General features: G+C 41.4%; 1 protein-coding gene across 2 annotated transcripts in view; it reads left to right on the top strand.

Annotated features, from left to right (window-relative positions):
* Positions 1-21166, top strand: part of CBLB (Cbl proto-oncogene B) — a 95872-nt gene that overhangs the window by 31906 nt on the left and 42800 nt on the right. For both annotated transcript variants that reach the window (XM_066619513.1, XM_066619514.1), the window contains one exon: positions 15921-16067. In XM_066619513.1, coding sequence (XP_066475610.1) covers positions 15921-16067 — 147 coding nt within the window. The remainder of the gene's footprint in view (positions 1-15920; positions 16068-21166) is intronic.

Here is a 21166-nt window from a genome sequence, read left to right as displayed (position 1 = left end):
GTGGGGGAGGGGGGAGGAGAGGAATCTGTAGAAGACAGCAACCCTTTCCATTGAAGCAATGGTTCCAAACCTATTAGCATTGTAACCCACTTTTTAACATTACACACAATCAAGACCCACCTAGCTTTACAAGTCTAAAAACGTGTTCTTACTGCACTATGGTGGTGGGGACTGCCTTCTGGAGCACTGATTGAACTCAACATGCCTAGGATCGGGACCATTCTGGTAGCCCTGCACTCCGCTTTGCCTGACCTTCCACATGAGCCAAGGCATGTTTACTTACTCATGAGCAAACGTGTGGTTTAATTTCACTTTCCGTAGGCCTCAATACATTCGTCAGCTTGACAGGAGGAACTTCCTTCTCGCGTGCTTTTTGGGGGCTGTGTTTATCAGATTGGGACCATTCTGGTGGTGTTGGATTCCTCTTGGCCTGCTGCTCACAATGGACCAAGACATGGTCACCTACTCACAAGTAAATGAGCAATATAATTCAGTTTTTTTCATAGGGTTCAGTGCATTTTGCTCATCTGCTGTCAGCTTGTCAGCTGCAGGTTTGTGACCCACCCACAATCAGGTCATGACCCTCCAAGTGAGTCAGTACCCACAGTTTGAGAAACCCTGATGTAGACAATACTGACCAAGATGGACCAGTTCATTTAAGATAGCTTGCTATGCACGTACTAAACGGATAAAGGAGATGAAGTGACTCGCAGCTTCTCTTCACAGATGTGAATGACATCTAAGGTAAAAGGCAAATGAAAAAAGAGGGATTGCTAGTTGGAAGAGGTGGGTTCTTGGCATGAGCTAGATCCAGACACAATAGAGGGGTACTAGATACTGTCATGGCTGGAAACATCTCTCTGTGTTGCTGTGGAACTAAGGAATGATCTCGTTGAGGTTTACAATATTCGAACTTTTTGGAAGCCTTGTAAAACTTCTCTCTGGGCTAATGTTTGGCACAGCTGTGTAGATTTAATTGTTTTTACTTGGGTCTGTGTTATGGATTTTAGTGTCTGTTTTTATTTGTATATGTAAACTTCCTTGAATTGATAAAAACAATGAATAGCATTGTTAAAATCATGTATATGGTTTAGACTTTCTCCCTTGAGAACATCACCCAAACTAATATTCATAGATGTGAAACTTTGCTCTTCTTTTACTACCAATACTAAGTTTTTTGTTTCAGTTCTTTTCTGTTCTCAGTCTTGTGTCCTTGTGTTTTCACTCCACCTCTACAGCCTGTCCTGTAAATGATCCTGTCTGACGCCTCTAAATATTACTGGGCATACTCTTTTAAACTTGTAATATTTTATTACCCTCGATTCACTGTCAACTCAGTTCAGAGAAATTGCATACTACTAGGGGCATATTGACAAAGGGAAACTGTTTTTCCCTTGTAAAGGGAAGATTGTAAACTGTTTTTTTTGTGTGTGTGTGGGTTTTGTTACAAAGAAGGGACAAACTTTTGTTTGTGGCATATTTTTGCTGTGCTTGCTATTAAAACAAAACATTGAAATGGAAACTGAACAGGCTGAATTGAATGTATTGGAAATCAAATCAGTTTCTCATGGTGGGAATGGGAGCTAAGTAACAATGCTTAAAGTTGTTATATAGCTTTGAAGGAAATCTAAAAACCTGGTGCTGAGTTGAGATCTAGAGACGTTGCTCTGCAGACTTATGGTTCGTATTTTGACTGCAAGTTTTAATGTGTTGCTGGACATACTACATTCAAATTAGATGAGTTTGCAACAGATTTGTTAAGAAAAATAACATACAGCCCTGTTCTGGGCATGTTTCCTCAGAAGTAAGGTCTACAGTGTTCAGTAGGGCTTTCTCCTAGGTAAGTGTGTATGGAAATACTGCTTAATTTTATCAAATTGTCCTGTGGCTAACTGAAAAAGAACAGAAGGAATGTTTTTAGAAAAGTGATTGCAAATAAAATGACTAGTATTGAACCTTAGACCTTCTTACAAACAAAGCATGCACTTAACATCTCACCCCTCCCTTGTTTTATATTTAGTGATGCTGCCACATTGGGGCATGAGCTGAAATTTAGTAAGCAGCCAAAAGAATCAAGGGCTGGGAGTACCTATGAGAAGATTTATTGCATTGGAGGCTTTCTAGTTCAGAAAAACGGGGCAAGGAAGGAGAGACATGGTAGAGGTTTATACAATTATACATGGAATAGAGAAAGAAAAATACAGAGAAACTCTCTAACAATGCTAGGATTTGGGATCACCCAATAAAATTGGCCATTGCTTCAGGATAGATAAAAGAAGTATTTCCTCAAACTGTGTAACGTCCCAATCCTATTTGTCATGAATGCTGCCAGAACTAGTGTTTCATTGACAGAAAGCACTATACGGTGTCATAGACACCATTCTAGAAGTACGGAGCCATGCGCCTCCAGGCCATTGCTGAAGGGAGGGAGGCAGGGAGGACCTTGCATGTGGCAGCGGAGAAGAAAAGCCCCACCAATCTTGGTAAGTCAGCAGGGTGAACAGAATGGAATGGGAGGATAGGGGTGGGTCAAGGGGAAGATGGGAGGGGGTGGCATGCAGCATGAGTGATTTGTGTCAGATAGTGCTCACTCTAGAGCTAGTTGGCACCCCTGCCTTGCTTTCTCACACTTGTGTCAGTTAATGTACTGGTGCAGATCCAAGGAGACCCTCTGATGATAAAGGGATTTACAGAGGGTTAAGAGACAAAAGAGGAGAAGGGCAAAGAGTGTGAGGCAGACCCAGAGAACGATGGAGAGACAACATCAGATAACATTGGAAGAGGCTACTAGCAGTACAAGAATCAGAACTTTGTATCTCCCTCAACACCCAAAGTGGTAAATGAGAAGGAAGAGCAGTATTTTCCCCCTTCTGATTTCCCTAGCCCCCCAGCATGCAATGCAGCCTGTTTTGACATGGCAGCATGCTATGACTGGGGGTAGAATAGGATTCGGCTGTTACTTACAGAACTTGCTGCCACAAGATACAATTACTGCCAGATTGGATGACTAAATGATAAAACAGATTCCTGGTAGGTGGATTTGTTAGCTGCTATTACTCTTGATGCAATATATCTCTAAATATCAGTTGCTGGGGAGGAGTAGGGCTGTTGCCTTCTGGTCTTTCCCAATGCCTCTGGTCAGTAACTTGTAGAAATGGAATGCTGGAGTATTTAACCCTTGATATGACATAATTTCTTGATTTGTTACTTATGGATTTTTATGGTTGATGCCATGGGAAGTACTCTCTCCCTTTCTTCATTCTACTTCGTGCTATCTGCTGCTCATATTAAAATGTTATAGCCACGTTAACATTGCCTATACAAAGTTGCTGTTACTTTGTAACCCTATACATTTTATATTCCAAGCCTGAGATAGCTGATTTTTTTTTTTTTTTTAGAATCTAGTTCTATTTTCATTTGTTTATTGAGAGTGGTACCAGTTATATTAGTAAGGTGGTTTGTTTTGAGTAACACACATTACTCAATGTGTCTAATTGATTAGAGTACATCTGTTATCATTGTCATTATGGAAATATTTCCCCTACTGAAGACAGTTTTTTAAAATGGCTAGTGTTTAGGGCACCTAAAATACTACTTAGCTCCAACATAGATAAGTATTTTACTTTTTGTAAAAATCTACGTATAACTTGTTCGTAGAAACTTTTCTTCCTGCTGATACTCTAATGCAGTGGTCTCCAAATGTTTTGGCCAGAGGGCCGCATCAAATATCTGGCATAGTGTGGAGGGCTGGAAAAAAATTTAAATATAAAATTTAAATAAATAAATTAGAGATGGAACTTGAATGAGTGAATAAATGAATGAACGGGCTCATTCATTCAATGTCTCTGACCCTCAGAACATGCTCCAGACACAATCAGAGCACAGTTCTGGTCATGTTCAGTTGAGTGGGCCAGAGGCTTTCAGGGGACAAGAGGTTGGCCGTGGGCCAGAAAGAGGCTTGCTGCAGGCCGCATCTGGCCCCCTGGCCGGGGTTTGGAGACCCCTGCTCTAATGACTGAAATTTGGAGAAATTTGAATCTTCTCTTCAGGCATAATTAGTGAGTATTGTTGGGACATCATTATGCCAGAAGTCCCTACCAAGAGTTGATTTAATCTTTCCAATTCTATAATATTTTCTGACCACACCCTTTTATTCTGGCAAGATAAAAAGCTTCATCTGTTACTTTCAGCAGCTTAGCTATGAAGATTTCATATATTGGAAAAAATGATAGCAGTTTTGTTTAGGTGTAATTATTTCTAGTGTAGTTTAGTGCAGCATTTCTACTGAATCTTTATGATGTGTTGATTTCACCTTGGTTTCTAAGTCCAGGACCAGGTATACGGTAGGCCATGGTTTCCAAATGTTTTAAGAAGCTGCTGCCTGATTTACAAGTGCCAAGGGGTGTAGGTTATACTGCTGAGTGGGGAGCAGTACCTCCCCAAGTAGCAGTCTGTTTAACTGGTATACCTGAGGTGTAACACGGTATACCTGTGCATCCTGCCTCCGTAGTGAGGCGTGGCTAGCCACCAGGGGCGGGGTGAGGCATCTTGGGAGAGAGGTGGCCTTAGGTGCGCTTCTCAGCTGCATGTGCTACCTGCTGACTTGCTGCTTTTCTGCAGCTGTGAACGAGGTGGGTGGGGTAGTGTGAGGCTGGGAGGGCATGTGAAACGTGGGGGGAGGTGGGAGAGAAGGCTGGCTGGGCAGCAGCAGAGGTGCTGCATCTCATCAGCACAGGGCACGATCCAAGCAGGCTTCATACTGGGAGGGAAGAGTTAAGTACAAGCAGCTCAGCGCTTTCCTCTGCTGGGGAAGGAAGGAGCCAGTCTGCTCTTGGGGGGCGGGGTCCAAATGCCCCAGCCTGCATTCCTCCGTCTTGCCTGGGGGGAAAAGGGGTGGCATCTGCATGTTGGGTGTATGTTTGTGAGCATGCCTCTGTCTACTTTGGGGTGAGTTGTAATCTTCCTGTGTGTGGCTGCAATCCTAGTCACACTTTCCTGAGAGCAAGCCCCATTGACTCAAACGGGACTTACTGCTGAGTAGACCTACATAGGCTTGGGCTCTGTGTCAGCTTAACCACAGATCTTCACCTTTCTCTTTTTCCTCCCCCTTCAAAAAAGAAGAAAAAGCCACTCTTGATGGCTTTGTCTCCAAAAATTGATTAAAAATAAAAACACCCATTCCTTTTCGGCCATCCCCCTTTTTCCTCCTGCCTCCTTTTTTTGGGGGGGGGGGTACTCTGTTGGCTGCTATTATAAGACAAAGGCACAATCCTAGCTAGGTCTACTCAGAAGTAAGTCTTATTGTGTTCAATGGAACTTACTCCCAGGAAAGTGAGGTTAGGATTGCAACCAAACAACCTCTGGGTCTCAGTTTGCATCAGTTTGCAATTAGCAGATGCACACAAAACAAAGTCTTTCCCTCCCCCAGCAAATTCATCACTTCCCCCCTCCCTTTCCAAAACCCTCCAGGTGTGCTGCTAACAAACTCAGGGAACAATCCTAACCAGGTCTACTCAGAAGTAAGTCCTATTTTGTTCACAGTTTAATCTCAGGTAAGCGTGGTTAGGATTGCAGCCTCAGAGTGCTGTCAGCTGTTGTTTCTAGTGTATAATTATAGCAACTTCATCCTCATTTTGGGGGTAACTGAGGTAAGGTGTTGTAATGGGGAGCTGTGGCCAATGGCTACAAAGATCAGGGGAGCTGTGAGTTGGAAAAGTTTGAGAACCACTGCTGTATACACACAGCCTAATTTGCCCTGTCAGTTTTGTGACCCATCAAAATTGGGTCCTGAGCCACTGGTGGGTCCCGGACCCAAAGTTGGGAACCACTATTATAAACAAAATGGGGGTGGGGAGAAATGGAATTTGTATTTAAGGAAATCAGAACAACATAGTTACAGTTCCTTTCATAATCTGAATGTCCTATTTTTAGGAAGGCAAAGCATTGGGCAAAGCAGAATTTATTTAGCTATGCTCAGGGTTTGTCTCTGGCATGTACAGCTAAATTTGTCAGTGCAGCTTTTTGTAGTATACAGTTGTGTGTCCAGTCCTCCTCCATGCATTGAACATGCACGCTACACTGTATTCTGCACCTTAAAAAACTGTACCTGTGAAGGTCACCATATTGAAGAATAAAACTTAAGATTCTTATACAATAAAAGCATGGAGCTCCCAAGGGAATGAGGGACTGCTGAGATGAATGGGAGAAATGGAGACTGTTGAGAAATGGGGGGGGGGGGAGGGATTCATTGGTACTTGAGAGCTCTTGAACAAGGCAAGAAGCACCATAGGTTGAGTAGGGATGGGAAGAAAGAGAAAGTGCGAAAGAGGTTCCCAAGTTTGCAGCTATAATTTTAAAGTGTTTCATTGACAGCTGAAAGGGAAGTAGCAGATCTTTTGAACAGCTATTTAGCAATTATGCCTCCTTTGATTGTATCCTTCAATAATATTAAATAGTAACCCACCTTACTATTAAAACATACAAAACTGTCTATTAACTTACTTTGTAGAAACTTAAATGTATACTCTCTAGAACAGTGGTTCTCACACATTTAGCACCCGGACCCACTTTATGGAATGAGAATCTGTCAGGACTCACCGGAAGTGACATTGTCAAGCAGGAAAATTTTTCACTTTCCTAGGCTGCAATCCTACCCACACTTTCCCAGGAGTAAGTTCCATTTACTAGCATTGTTAAGAATATAGATAGTAGCTTGTTAAAAGTACAGATCTGTAACATTTTCCCAAATGTAGTCACATACCATGGTAGCATCAAGTCTAATATGTTAAAAATAAAATATTGAAATGAATGGGGACCCACCTGAAATTGGCTTGCAACCTACCTAGTGGGTTCCAATCCACAGTTTGAAAAACACTGCTCTAGAACAGGGGTGTCCAAACGTTTTGACAGGAGGGCCACATCATCACTGTGTCAGGGGGCCCGGGGAAAAAAAAAAGAATTTACATTTCAAATTTAAATAAATTTACATAATTGAATTTATTAGAGATGGAACTTATATGAATGAAGGTTTTGCAATAGCTCAAGTCCTATAAAATGCCTTGCAATAGCAAGGCAAGGCTTTTTTTCCACGGCCACTGCTGCAACACACACGTGAAACAGCAAGCAGTGGAGGGAGCCCTCGGTCCCCAGCTCACGCAAAAGGTTGAACAGTCACCCTCACGCTGAGAGCAGTTGTGTCGGGCTAGTGTGGGCTGCAGCAAGTATCCAGAGTGCCAGAGAGGACTGGGAACTCCCTGCAGGCTGAATTGGGAGTCCCTGAGGGCCAGGGTTTGGGCACATCTACTCTAGAAGATGGTTTCTTGTATTGAGCAGAAGTGGTAAAACTATTGAATTTCTTTTCTAATTAGCAAAAGTTTGCTTTTGGACATGATCTGTTCTAATATTAGAACCCAAAACCTTTAAATATTGAGTCATTTATGTTGGAGGAAATTAAAAATAGTTTCCTCTTTGGGGGTAAGCAGAGTAGCTTAAGCAGCGGACTCCCCCGGCTAACTGCTATTCATTGAAAAAAGACAAAGAGGCAATGGCTTGTTAAAGTTGCAAAAAAAGTTGCTTACTTACAGTTCCACTGAGTGTATATTTACAGCATCTGATTAGGATCAGAGGTTCAGCTAACACTTAGAGATAGCAAGGCCTTAGAGCTGCCTCGCCCTGCATGCCTTGTGCTCAAGATAGCCTGGGCGTCAGAGCCCTGGCGTGCCGATCTTAACAGGCTCGTGGTCAGAAGACAAGAAGAAATGCTCAGATGAGAAGGGAAGGATAAAGGGTTAGGGCCACACCCCACAAGGATCACAGAAAGAAAAGGTAGAAAGGTCAGATTCACTGGGCCATAGCTTGACCCCTTCTGGACAGCATCCTGCCCCTTCTGGACAGCAGACGGAGTTGCACCAACTCCAACAATTAAAGGATTGAACTCAAACTTGGAAGAAGTGGGTTACCGTTTTCAGCTTCTGTTCCCTGGTTGGAAAGTACAAATAACAAGGATCTATCTCACGGAGATGTTGACAGAATGAATAAGATATGGCAAACACAATATAAATTTTACTGTGTAAATATACTGCAGTGAGCGCGCTGCTGAACAAATCAACTTAGTGCATGATATAGCTGACTTCATGGCTGCTGTATGAAACACTTTATTTGCTGTTAAAGGCAGCATTAACCATTACACAAATGGGGAAGAGTAAGTTAGGTGGCCTCTAATCTTACCCAGGATTGAATGCCCCTAGTCCTCTGGTAAGCAGACGGATCAGCCCTCACACACATTTCTCTGAACTCTCATATATTCTACAGTTTTGTGAAGGTGAGTAACAAAATGCCATTCCTGTTGTTATTTTATTCATCATAGGATAAATGACATATGATCCCACCCAGGAGGGAGTTGTCAATTGCAAATAGTCACACCATCAGTTGTGGTGACAGCTCTGGGTGACTCATACTTTATTTTATTTAAAAAATGTCACCTTTCCTATGCCGAAGCAAGTGCCCAAGGAGACTTACAAATCCCATGCTAAAATACAGTATATAAAACAAATAAAATTATTAAAAATAAAGCCATTGGAGGAAGGCAACTATTTAAACCAGGGGCGTCCAAACATTTTGGCAGGAGGGCCACATTATCTCTCTGACACTGTGTCGGGGGCTGTGGAAAAAATTAATTTACATTTAAAATTTGAATAAATTTGCATAAATGAATTTTTTAGAGATTGAACTTATATGAATAAATGAAGGTCTTGCAGTAGCTCAAGGCCTTTAAAAGGCCTTTCACAAAGCAAGACCAGCCTTTCCTTAGCTGCCAGTGCTACATCAGAGACGTGAAACAGCAAGTAGTGGAGGGAGCCCTCATCCCACAGCTCAGGTGAGAAGTCGAACAGTTGTCCTTGTGCTGGGAGCAGTTGCTTTGGTCCAGTATGGGCTCCAGCAAGTGTCTGGAGGGCCAGAGGCTCATTGAGGCCCCTAGGACCTGATTGGGAGCCTCCAAGGGCTGCAACCCCGGGCTGGGGTTTAGGCACCCCTGTTTTAAACTAAAGCATTATTACAGAAGCATAGGGGGAAGATCTCACCCAAATGCCTGATGGAACAAAAATACTTTGAGCCTTCACCAAAAAGCCTTGAGTGAGGGGGTTAGTTCTTAATCCCATAATTGTGGCATCACTACAGAAAAGGCTCATCCCCATGCCATCATTCCTCTAACTTGGGATAAAGGTAGCACTTGAAGGAGAGCTCCCTCAGTTAACCTAAGAGAGTGGGCCGGAATGTATGGGAGGAGGCAGACCTCAGATAACCTGGATCCAGACCATGAAGGGCTTTAAAGGTCAATATCAGACCCTTGAATTGGGTCTGGAAACAAATGGGCAACCAGTGCAGTTGTTGAAGCAATGGTCCAACTAACTGCCTAGTTTCAGTAACCACCCAGGTCGCTGCATTCTGCACTGATTGTAGCTTTTGAACAGTCTTCAAGGGCAGCTGCACATAGAGCTTTTTACAGTAATCCAGTCTTAAAGACAGTAAGGCATGAACCACAGTGGTCAGGTCTGACCAACTTAAATATGGCTGCAGCTGAAGATGGGCAACACGCCCCTGGCCATTACTGCCATCTGGCTCTCCAGGGAGAGCTGTGAGTCCGGGACTACTCCCAAACTGTGCATCCATTCACAACTTTCTCAGTTCATGTTTACAAACTTCTGAAAAAAGAAATGGTGTGTGTCACAAAGATGTGTTTATATAAATCTGTTAATGGTGGTAATTTAACAGAGTAATGTGCCTGCTTTACACATGCCACAGAGTTGAGACTAATTTCCTAGCTTTTTAACATCAGAAACTGCTGTTTTTAAATAAATATGACAGTGGAATAGTATACTGGGGAAAAATATTTTTCTTTTGTATAGGAGATTATAGCTGTAAGTAAATTCATGAACTGAATTTAAAATACTTATATCACTGTAACTCTTTAAATTTGAGAGCATTAAAGAAGCAGCAGCAATTAACCTTTCCCCATACAATCAAACCAGCTTGATGGTCTGCCATTTTGGCTGATCAGGCAATCTGTGATTTAGTATGGAGGCCACCTCAAGACTTGATCTTGTAGGACTGAATCCATGATTACAAATCATCCTGTATGCTTTTCTATCCAATCCTATTCTATCCAATTCTATCCAATCCAATTCTGTCCTATTGTTTTAGGGCGCACTCCTAACTTGTGCTAGAGCAGGCAGGCCAGTGGGTCTTGAACTGCATCCAGTGCACGTTTGGGACCAGAATTGGTGCAAACTTAAGGCAAGCGAAAAACTCTCCCCTTACGCACTTAGAAGTTGACTCAGTGTTGCACTGCACTGGCCCCAATGGGTCTACTTAGATCTGCGCCACCTCAGGAGGTAGCACAAATTCAAATAGACCAGAGGAGCCAGAGGCTGTTCCATGCTGCTCGGGAATGGGGTCATAACCGAAAGATCCTGGTCCCACTTGCTGCCTACCCCCCGGGAACGCCTGTCCTACCCAGCCCCGTTAAACCTCCTCCCCGCCCTCCCTATGCCCCCCCAGCTCGGCTGATGCAAACTTACCCCACCAGGCCCAATCTGGCACGGGGAGGCCAGCACAACTCCTTATGCTGGCCTCCCCAACTTCTGAGTCAACACAACGGCTTGTACCCTTTGTAATGAACAATACAAGTGACTAACCTGGGGGTTAGCATTGTGCCAGTGTATTAAATCATGTGTTTCCTATGCACTAACAAATGGTTCAATTAAAAGCTTTTGGTAAAATCAGTAAAACTGTTAACAGTGTTACTGTTTAATGTAACTGCTTTACATGCTGTTTGATGATCATAAATACTGAATTGAGTGGTATGCCTGAATTAGTAGGGTTAAGGCTTTGGATTTGTTCCATTTAATTGTTATACATTGGTTTTGGGAAAGACAAAACTTCAAATGACTCCAAAATACACTATTACGTGTAAATGTTAATCCCTTATTGAGGCCTGTGCTACTTCAGCAACTCACTTCAGTGGAGTTGTGATGTGACAAATGATGTCATAACAACCCCTTATGAACTTTATTACAACTGTGTAGATTAGCTGTGTTGGCGATTTATAATTTAATTTATATTGGTCTGTTTAATGGTAGAAATAAATTATTCATAATTAAAATGACAAATGCCTTTCCAGCTACTATGCCTATTGTATTTTCTTTTTTTTTTTTCTCCTTTTCAACTTTGTCTGAGTTTGCTGTGGTAGGAACTTACATTGTAAATGTGAATCAATGACACAGTGCGTGATGATTATGCATGAAGCTTTGCTTTGTGTCCCTTGTTGAAAAATGCATTCTTTGAAGAAAGGCTTACAGCCAGTTTTGTAGTTTAGTATTTATTGTGAGTAAGTAGCTTGGTCACCACTAGGTTTATTCTGTGATATGCAGGTGAGTGGGTGGGCCTGGTATCTTGTACTTTTTTAAACTGCCAAATTAGAAGAGATCATTGACCCTGCAATTACAGATGAATTTGAAATGTCAGCTTTGTGTATCTTATGTAGTTCTATCTTTTAGAAATCACATTGTGAAAACCAATTTTGTGACTTAATATAGTCACAAGTTTTAAGTGATTAAGAACATGAGAAGAGTCCTGCTGATAAGGCCATAGGCCCATCTAGTCCAGCTTCCTGTATTTCACAACGGACCACTAGATGTCTCAGGGAGCACACAAGATACCCATATCTTGTTGCCACTCCCTTACATCTGGCAGTGAGAGCGTACTTATAAAATGAGGAGGTTACATATATTCATTATGGCTTATTACCTGTGATGAATTTCTCTATAAATCTGTCCAAACCAATTTTAAAAGCAAGTAGGCTAGGTGCCATCACCACATCCTGTGGAAGGGAGTTCCTCAGATTAATTACACACTGGGTAAAGAAATATTTTCTTTTTGTCTGTTCTAATTGTTTTAGTGCATGTCCTAGTGTTGTGCGAGAGGGAAAAGAACATCCTCTCGACCTCATGCATAATTTTATATGCCTCATATGTTCTGTGGGTCTCCCCTCAGGTGTCTTTTTTTTCTAAACTGAAGAGCCCCAAATACTGTAGCCTCTCATAAGGGAGATGCCCCAGCCTGCTAATTTTGGTCACTTTCTTCTGGACCTTTTCCAAATCCACTATATTAAGATGTGGTGACCAGAACTGTATGCAGATCTGGCCTTAGCCTCTGTTTGTTCAGTGGCATCATATTAGCTGTTCTATTTTCAGTCCCTTTTTTAATTATTCTAAGCATGGAATTGGCCTTCTTCAGAGCCGCTGCACAGTGGGTCAACACTTTCATTAAACTGTCCACTGGAACCCCAAAGATCTCTCTCCTTCTTTGTCATAGACAACTCAGAACCCATTAGCGCAGTGGTTCTCAAACTTCTTGCACTGGGACCCACCTTTCAGAATAAGACTCTGTCAAGACCCACTGGAAGTTATGTCATTAAGCAGGAAAATTTTTTGACAATCCTAGACTGCTACTCATACTTACCCAGAATTAAGCCTCATTTACTATCATTGTTAAAAGCATATACATAATAGCCTATTAAAAGTACAGATCTGTAACATTTTCCCAAATGCAGTCACATACCATGGTAGCATCAAGTCTAATATAGTAAAAATAAAATTTTGAAATAAATGGGGACCCACCTAAAATTGGCTTGTGACCTACCTAGTGGGTCCTAACCCATAGTTTGAGAAACACTGCTTTAATGTAAATGTGTTGATTTTTTTTGCCCCAATGTGCATGACTTTACACTTACTTACATTGAAGTGCATCTGCCATTTTGCTGCCCATTCCACTTTGGAGAGATCCTTCTGGTTTTTACCAACTGGAAAAGTTTAGCCACTTTGATTCTTATCCCCTACTCCAGGCCATTTATGAACAAATTGAAAAGCACCTGTCCTAAGACAAATTCCTAGGGCACATTGCTTTTCACCTCCCTCAATTATGGAAACTGCCCATTGACACCCATTCTTTATTTCCTGGTCTTCAGCCAGTTCCTAATCCATAAAAGGACCTGCCCTCTTATTCACTGACTTGTGGAATAAATGAGATAACTAAATACTTGTGTGTGGTGTTATAAAATCATTAATAAAATTAGTAGCAACAAAGGAGTTATATTGTTTCCCAACTACAAATAGCCAAACCGGCAATCCTTAATGCATCTCTCCCTCCCAAACCCTATGAGGGCCTTTGGCACAGTTGGAACTCATGCATGTGGTTGAAAGTGGGAAGGAAATATCCTTCTGAGGATAGCACAGGCTTCTTATGTTTAAAAAGAAAGAAAGAAAAGGGAAAGCTCCATTTACTTTTCTGAACTGCAACAAAACAACGCTAAGCTAGGACAGATTTCCTCTGTCTAATACATCTTTTATAGCAGGGGTGCCCAAACCCCGGCCCTGGGGTCACTTGTGGCCCTCAAGGACTCCCAATGCGGCCCTCAGGGAGCCCCCAGTCTCCAATGAGCCTCTGGCCCTTCAGAGATTTGCTGGAGCCCACACTGGCCTGGCACAACTGCTCTTAGCGTGAGGGCGACTGTTTGACCTCTTGCATGAGCTGTGGAATGAGGGCTCCCTCTACTGCTTGCTGTTTCACATCTGTGATGCGGTAGTGGCAGCAAAGGAAAGGCCAGCCTTGCTTTGTGCAAGGCCTTTTATAGACCTTGAGCTATTGCAAGACATTCATTCATATAAGTTCATCTTTATTATATAAATTTATGTAAATGTATGTAAATTTATTCAAATTTTAAATGTATATTAATTCTTTTTCCCTGGCCCCCGAACACAGTGTCAGAGAGATGATGTGGCCCTCCTGCCAAAAACTTTGGACACCCCTATTTTATAGCAATACAGTTTTGGGGCCTGAATATGTTGTTCTGGATTAAAAGTCCTACAGGACTAGAAGTTTTCAACTTTGTGTTGCTTGAGCAGCAGTTCCTTATGTTGCGTGACAATCTTTTTTAACCGAGGAAAGTTTGGAAAGCAAATCGGAAGCAAAAAGGGATGTACTGCTGAAGAGAAATGTCAGAAAATTCCACTGGACATGCCCAAGCTCTTTGGTTTGCCTAATGAAGCTCTTTTGCTATTAGCCATAATGGTGTTGGGACTCAAGTGAGTCATGTGAAAGAAACAGGATCAGAGGCTTTAGTTACATATAGAAATGGTTGCTCTTCAGTATATAATCCAAAAATAAGCTGGGTATGTTCTCTGTAGGAGGGAAGGGGGGGCATTCGTCACAACATGAGGCAAGGCAGGTCCAAACTTGTTTTGGATTCCTTCTCCGGAGGGGCCATCCCATACTTGCCAGTGCAGCCTTGCCTTGCACGGAGCATGGTCGTGATTTGGCTATGCTCTGCTGCTCAGCAATTTCCTACCTCCTCTTTCTCTCCTTTCTTCCCCCCCCCCACACTTGCTCCTTCCTTTCCTCCCCCCCACCTATCCCTAGCAGCAGGAGGCCAGCTCAGGGGATTAGCCAGTGTACCTCACCAGCCAGCATTGCGTGAGTGGGAGGCCACTTCGGCCCCGCATGTACCATTTTGCCTCAGGTGCGCAAAGTAGAAGGAGATGGGAGAGCGAGAGATGGGCGCGATGGGGTGAGCAGCAAGTGGGAGGTGCGGATGAGCATTTCCCGCGTAGGGCATGCAGCCGCGACCAGTGTCCCCACTGGGTCCGGAGCGGCGGTTTTGCCCCGGAACCCCTCGCTGTGACTGCGCCCCACAGGCAGTGGCATTGCAGCAACGCTAGCCTCAGGCTAGCATAGGAGCATGTGGCATATTCCTAATCATGAAGCATATACCTATTAAGTTATCATTCATATTATACCTATATAAGATGAAGCATATATCTATTCACCATTATTTGTTTGTGCTTGTGCATGTTTGGTTGGGAAAAAAATATTTCATTTAAGCAGAATTATTAGAAATATATTACCTCCTCCTTGCTATTTTTGTCTGAACTGGAAGAAGTATTTCACTTGCATCTGTTCAGTCAGTACTTTGCTTCCATAAATAACAGATCATGTGGGTCATCTACTCATATGAGCAATGTAAAGTCTGAGGTGTAGACTTGCATGAGACCACCCTTCTCTTCATGAACTGGAAAAATCACAGGTTGGGATCTTTCATGAAAACTATGGAAACATCACAGTTGCTCTGCCAATATACTGTTCATGTAGGTCAGTCAACTTGTGTAAAGCACTGGTTTGCAGAAATGAGAAGCTGATTAAATAGTACCCTTGAGGGTGCAAAAATGAATATGCTTAGAATGCCTAGTAAAAGCTTTTAGACTGCTGAGACCTTTTTGTTTATACCAAGTTCTAACAGAAGGAAATTGTCACAAAAAGCAATTTTTTCTCAAATTAGAAAGATCAGTGGACTATCTGGCTAGCAATTTATACTAGTATGCTAGCTGACATACGCTTACCAGTTTTTGGCTTGTCCTTTAGGCTTTAGGGCTTCATTGGTAGGAAAAGCAAGAAGTGGAAAAGTGCAGTGTTGATTATGGTTTGTTAATCAGATCAATAAAGTCTTCCACTTGCAGAAATATGTGACATTTTGTTTGCATCACATGTAGGAAAAATAGCAATTTGTCCTCTCTTTAACAGTTGGCTAATAGCTACTAAGATTTATGACTGGAAAACTGTATGTATAACCATAAAATATAGACCTCATTACTCGAAAACCTTTAAAATTTGCCTTGGTGTGTAGGGGTGACTAGCTAATATTTGTTGAAGTATTTTGAAATGGTACTGCAAATGTGCTATTAAAAATACGAATGCATGCTACACTTCTAAACACTTTTTTTTTATTTTTCCTTCAATACAGACCTGTAAAACAGAGATTCCTTGCAAAGTTTCAAGTGTTTTTTCCCCCCTCTCTGTTTTATTGACAGACGAAATCTCACAAAGTTATCTCTCATCTTCAGTCACATGCTTGCAGAAATAAAGGCAATCTTTCCCAACGGCCAGTTCCAGGGAGACAACTTTCGTATCACAAAAGCAGATGCTGCAGAATTCTGGAAAAAGTTCTATGGAGACAAGTAAGTGTAAACAGCATTGTCATGGTTTTTAATCTGTCTGTGTAGAATGGACAAAGAGTCCATGTATGTTGTACATGATGGCAAGGGGATAAATTGTTTTCAGAAGCACATTTTGTATGCATGCTTTACGGTTTTGCAATTGTAAAAATACTCTAACAAGCATGCATTTGGGAACAAGGACACAGTGTCAAGTACTGTATCAAGTTTTAGACCCAGTGGTTTATCTAGCCTGTCGTTTTTAGGTCTTTTCTGTATTACATATCCTTTCACTGAGAACCGAAATAGAGAGTTCAGGATTTTTTTTCTAGTATGCTGCTTCATTGGTAGTTAAGTGTACTGAATAGTGTTCTTTATAATCTACATATTTTTCTTGTTTAGAAATGTTTTGAGAAGATGCCTACCATCATTTTTGTTGTTCTAGTAAGTTTCCCAGGGGTATCTGATTAGAAGGTAGTACTGAAGTGGGAGAATTAAGTGAATGTTTTCATTTATCTGAGTACGGTGATGCCAGTGTTCTTTGTAAGGTATCACTGGTGAAACAGAAGGCATGGATGATGGTGCTTAAGAAACTATGTATATACATGAATGCAGAAAACACCAATGACCTGACCTTGTTTGCACCACAATTTAATCTCTTCATTAAACAAAATGCCTGACGCTGACTAGTTATGAATTGCTCTTTAATCTGCTGAGTTAAAGGTATGCCTTGGGTCATGTCTTCTTGAATTGGTGCTTGTTATGACAGATTAGTTTGCAAATGGTTCTGTAAATTCCAGGTATTGTGTGTCCTTTCCATCACAAAGGAAATGAAAAATAACATTGTTTAATCCTGTTGAAGTTAACTGATCCCCCCTTTTTAGGGTTTTGTTAAGGACCTACAGCTAAGATTTCCAAATGAACTTTTATTTTTATTTTTACTGGAACTTACATAACTTATGGGAATTGCTGTTGGGTGTTTCAGCACAAAAACACCCAACAGTTAGGTTGGTTCAGTTAGTTTATTAGGGCTCCTTTGTATGTTACATACAAGCGGCAGCTGAGAGGCTTCTTTGCAGTTTTGTATGATGCCATGTATGGACTTCTTATGTAGAAACACACTTACATAAGGGCTGCTGGACTACTTGCACACGTTTAATGTTTAATGTTTATAGTTTGACCTTTTAAAATCTAGTATTGGCTAGCAATTGTCTTTTGAGCTCTAAAATGGGAACTTGAAGTGCAGGATGTAGTAGATCATGCTTGGTCAATAATGGTAGCATGTGTATCAAAGTCACTAGAGAAATATTGTGATCATGAAAAGTGCGCTTGATAGAATACTTTATAAAAACTGCAGTGAGAACATAAGAGTGTTTCAAACATTATGACTGACTAGCAAGGTTCATATGTTACAGAGAAAAAAGAGACAAAGGATTAGACAGAAAACCATCAGTATTAATAGTAGGCTGAAGGGACTGAATGAAGACAAAAAATGTCAATGCTGGCAGAAAGTATTGATAAATGGTATGTTCATAACCACTTTTAGATGGCAAAAAGTTGAAGAAATTTCACAAAGGGATTAAATGCAGCCAAAGATAATTAGACTAGAGACAAGTTCAGAATATTGATTTTTTTCCCCCCTCTCAGAGAACCTGTAGAGAATTCTCTAAACTACAAACCAACAGAAAACTGAATGACCTAGAAATGCTGCCGTTTTAAAATGTGTGTTAGGTTTAGGTGTTTCCAGGTGTGCCTATAAGTAACATGGGTACATAGCGACTTGACATGTGCTAGACATAAGGTGTGGCTCATGACCATTACTGACAGCACTTTTTAAAACACCTGCAACATGTGCACAGAGAGGGGGAGGCAAATGTATTTTGAGATCCAGTTGCAGGACAGTATACTTTGGCAATGAAAGAAAAACAGAATGAAGATGTAGAAAAGTTTATTGTAGTTGTAAAAAATGGAGTTAACAGTGGGATTGAATTAGCTCACATATGATCTAGACAGGAGGAATTCTACAGCTAACTTTGATGCACAGTTGAGCCCTGGGGAAAGCAGTTAGGAGATGAAGAGAGAGCAAGGGTGGAGTGAAGAGGGGGAAAGGGGGCAGAAGGGACCTAGGGAGATTAGCACAGCTTCCCAGAAGAATTGGGGAGAAAAGAGCAGGTTTTAAGGTAAGTGGAAAGAGGGAAACAGGATTAAAATGGGGGGGGGGGGTTAGGAAAAGAAGGGAGGCTGGGATTTAGGCAATGGCAAAAGAATGTAGGTGAAAGCAGCTCTCTGAAGACTGTCACTGAACCAATGATGAACTTGAGCTGTGTTAAGAGATAAGCCTAGAAATAGGCTGTGAATGCAGTTCACTCACTTGCAATGGGAGAGCTAGTTTATCCCTCTGAAGCACTCTTGACCGAAGCTTGAAGCTTCAGAAGGGAATTAGCTAGAATGGAAATTGGTGGACTTGAGTGATTGGTGAGGTGTGTTTATTTGGGGAAGGAGACACAGACTGAGAGGTGAGGCAACTAAGCATGTAGCAAGTGTGTCTTCACATGAGAAACAGACAAGGAAAATCATGGGGAGTTGGTAGATCTTCAAGGCTGTGCTACAAACCAACGTTACCTAGCCCATTTCGGCAAGGTTTGAGAATGTCAATCTGTAGCATTTGCAGTGGCAAAGGGGCAACCAGGCAATGTTCACTGGGCAAAGACAGAGGACTAGGAAGCAAGCCCCAGCATGCTCTGAACCTGTAGCCTGAATGGAGCAGGGCAAGGGAGTCGGACAAGGGAGTCAAGCTGCCTTTCTTGGGAGGAAGGGTTGGGGGGGAGAAGCTGCTCACATGTTTAGATTATCAGCCCACCCTGGTTGAATAGTTTCAGTAACACTTGGGGGGGAGAGGAGAGAAGAAATGGGGTTGTGGGGCAAGCCAGGATGCATTGAGCAAATGGATGCAGTGGTAAAGAGAAGCGGTAAAGAGAAGTGGTAAAGAGCAATGGAAGCTCTAAAGCTCTAAACCCAAGGGTTTTTGTAGATGTTTGCCCCCATATAATCCTATGGGATTCTTAAAAGAAATGACTCAGACTGCAATCATATTCACATTTAGCTGGGAGAAAGGCCCATTGACTATAATAAGACTACTTCTGAGCAAGCACGCATAGGATTGAGCTGTCAGGGAATCTTCACTGCTGGTGGGGGACCCTTGCTGGGTTCTGCCCTGTTCTCCCACCCAGTTATGGGGGTGTAGTGACTGGATGGTCTGTTGACTGTTAAGCCTGTTTCCCAGATTGAGCTTAATCTTGGGGTTGCTAAGGATCCTTGCAGGTGTGAAACTTGGTTGGTTTGTTTCTCAAACTTAGAAATTCTGACAAGGTGGCTGTGGTCACACACCAGCTATCCTGTTCCAGCAAACTAGAAGCCTTCACATAAGGAATGGCCTATGTCCATACCTTTTTGCAGAAAACCTTTCTATAGACTAATATAAAATATTTTGTGGGATGGATTTTTTTTTTTCTAGGATAGTCCTTGATGGGTTTCTATTGCAGATTCCTAGTGGACATGGTAGTCTCTTATTGTGCTGAATCTGGAGAAATGTGTGACTGGGAACTTCTCCTTTACTCAGGAGAATTATGTCCTAATTAACATAAGGCTCTTAATTGAATTTCCTGTGAAATCTGTGAGAGAAGTCAGAGTCTAAAGGGACATCTTTTGCTTATGTCAAAGCCAGGAAACTCCCATGATAGTTTGTAGGTCTGAATAGGATAGCCAAGTAAGGTGTGTCATTTCATGGCACTTTTCCACATGCAAGGATTCTAGCAAGCCTCAGAGGGGAGAGAATAATTTGTTCCAGTGAATCAAGTTTGGCCTTTTATCCAAAGGCCTGTGGGGTTTGAGACCCTCTTGTCATCCATCCAAACAAAAGCTACACAAGGCTGACCTGGGTCACACTTCCTTGGCATTCATTCAGCACTGTATACATATGTACCCATGTGTGTTAGCCAACATAAGAAAGAAGTAAAGCTTTTGAAAAGGGATGCTGAAACAATTGGCAAAGTAGCAATAGAAATTAGCAAAATCAATGTAAGGCATATCAAAAACATAAGAATATAAATAGGCATCACTCCTATATAGTTCTGTATATAATGCTTTCTGAGAATTCCTATTTGAAATGCTGAAATCTGCTTTACGCAATTAACTTTTATGTTTAAAGTCAAATGTATAGTATTAAGTATGATGCTAATGGTAATTTTAAGTGAATCCTTGAAATTGCACATTTTGTACTTGGCAATTATTTTTGCTTCCAAATATTGTAGTGATTCCATGGGCTTGCAAAATGCACTTATAATCCAATAGCAGCCATTATATGTGTTTTAGGATTTCATAGTTCTTTAACTTAATTTGAAATACTAGATATATTTGTCTACAGATCTCTAGTATTTTCCCCATATGTCTGTGTTTAATTTTAGTTTGTACTGATACATACCAGCACAGGTTTAAGTTGTATCTGATTTTATGATGCTTTTGTGCTCTTTATGGAGGAGTAGAAGCATAGCAAATGAAGATTGTTTTATTATGTCTGGGGATTAAGATGCAAAGCAAGGTGGGGGGTTTAGAAAAGGGCAGATGAAGAACATTATGCAAAGAATTTATCATCCATGTAGTAAAAATTCATTGGGACTTACTCCCAGGTAAATTTATATAGGATTGCATCCAAAGGCTCTTCTGTTTTGAAGTTCCCTTGATGCATTAAGGTTTTATAATCTAATAAGCATCAGGAAAATGTGTAGGTATTTTAATTAAACATCATAATTGACTGTTGTGCTGTAATCAGAGAAACAATGCTTGGTACTTTATCTTAAAACATGTTCTTAAATTACATCAACTGTGGTATTTTGCTGTTTGCTTTGGCTTCCTGTTTTGCATAAACAGAAAAATGTGCCTCTTGAAATACACTGAACTTCAGTTTTCCGTGTTTGGAGATTTCTCAATATATACTTGCAATATTTAATAATACACCAGCTACAAAGGACTGTGTGGACCACTGTTGCATTCAATTAAGATTTTAGCTGCTGAAAAATACAAGGCAAGGATTTTGAAATTGGCTTCACATAATTCAGATGTGAACT

Source organism: Tiliqua scincoides, chromosome 3, assembly GCF_035046505.1.
Source record: "Tiliqua scincoides isolate rTilSci1 chromosome 3, rTilSci1.hap2, whole genome shotgun sequence".
In the NCBI taxonomy this organism is placed as follows: Eukaryota; Metazoa; Chordata; class Lepidosauria; order Squamata; family Scincidae; genus Tiliqua; species Tiliqua scincoides.
The sequence above is the reverse complement of the archived record's forward strand: the minus strand, read 5'-3'. Positions and strand labels throughout refer to the sequence as shown.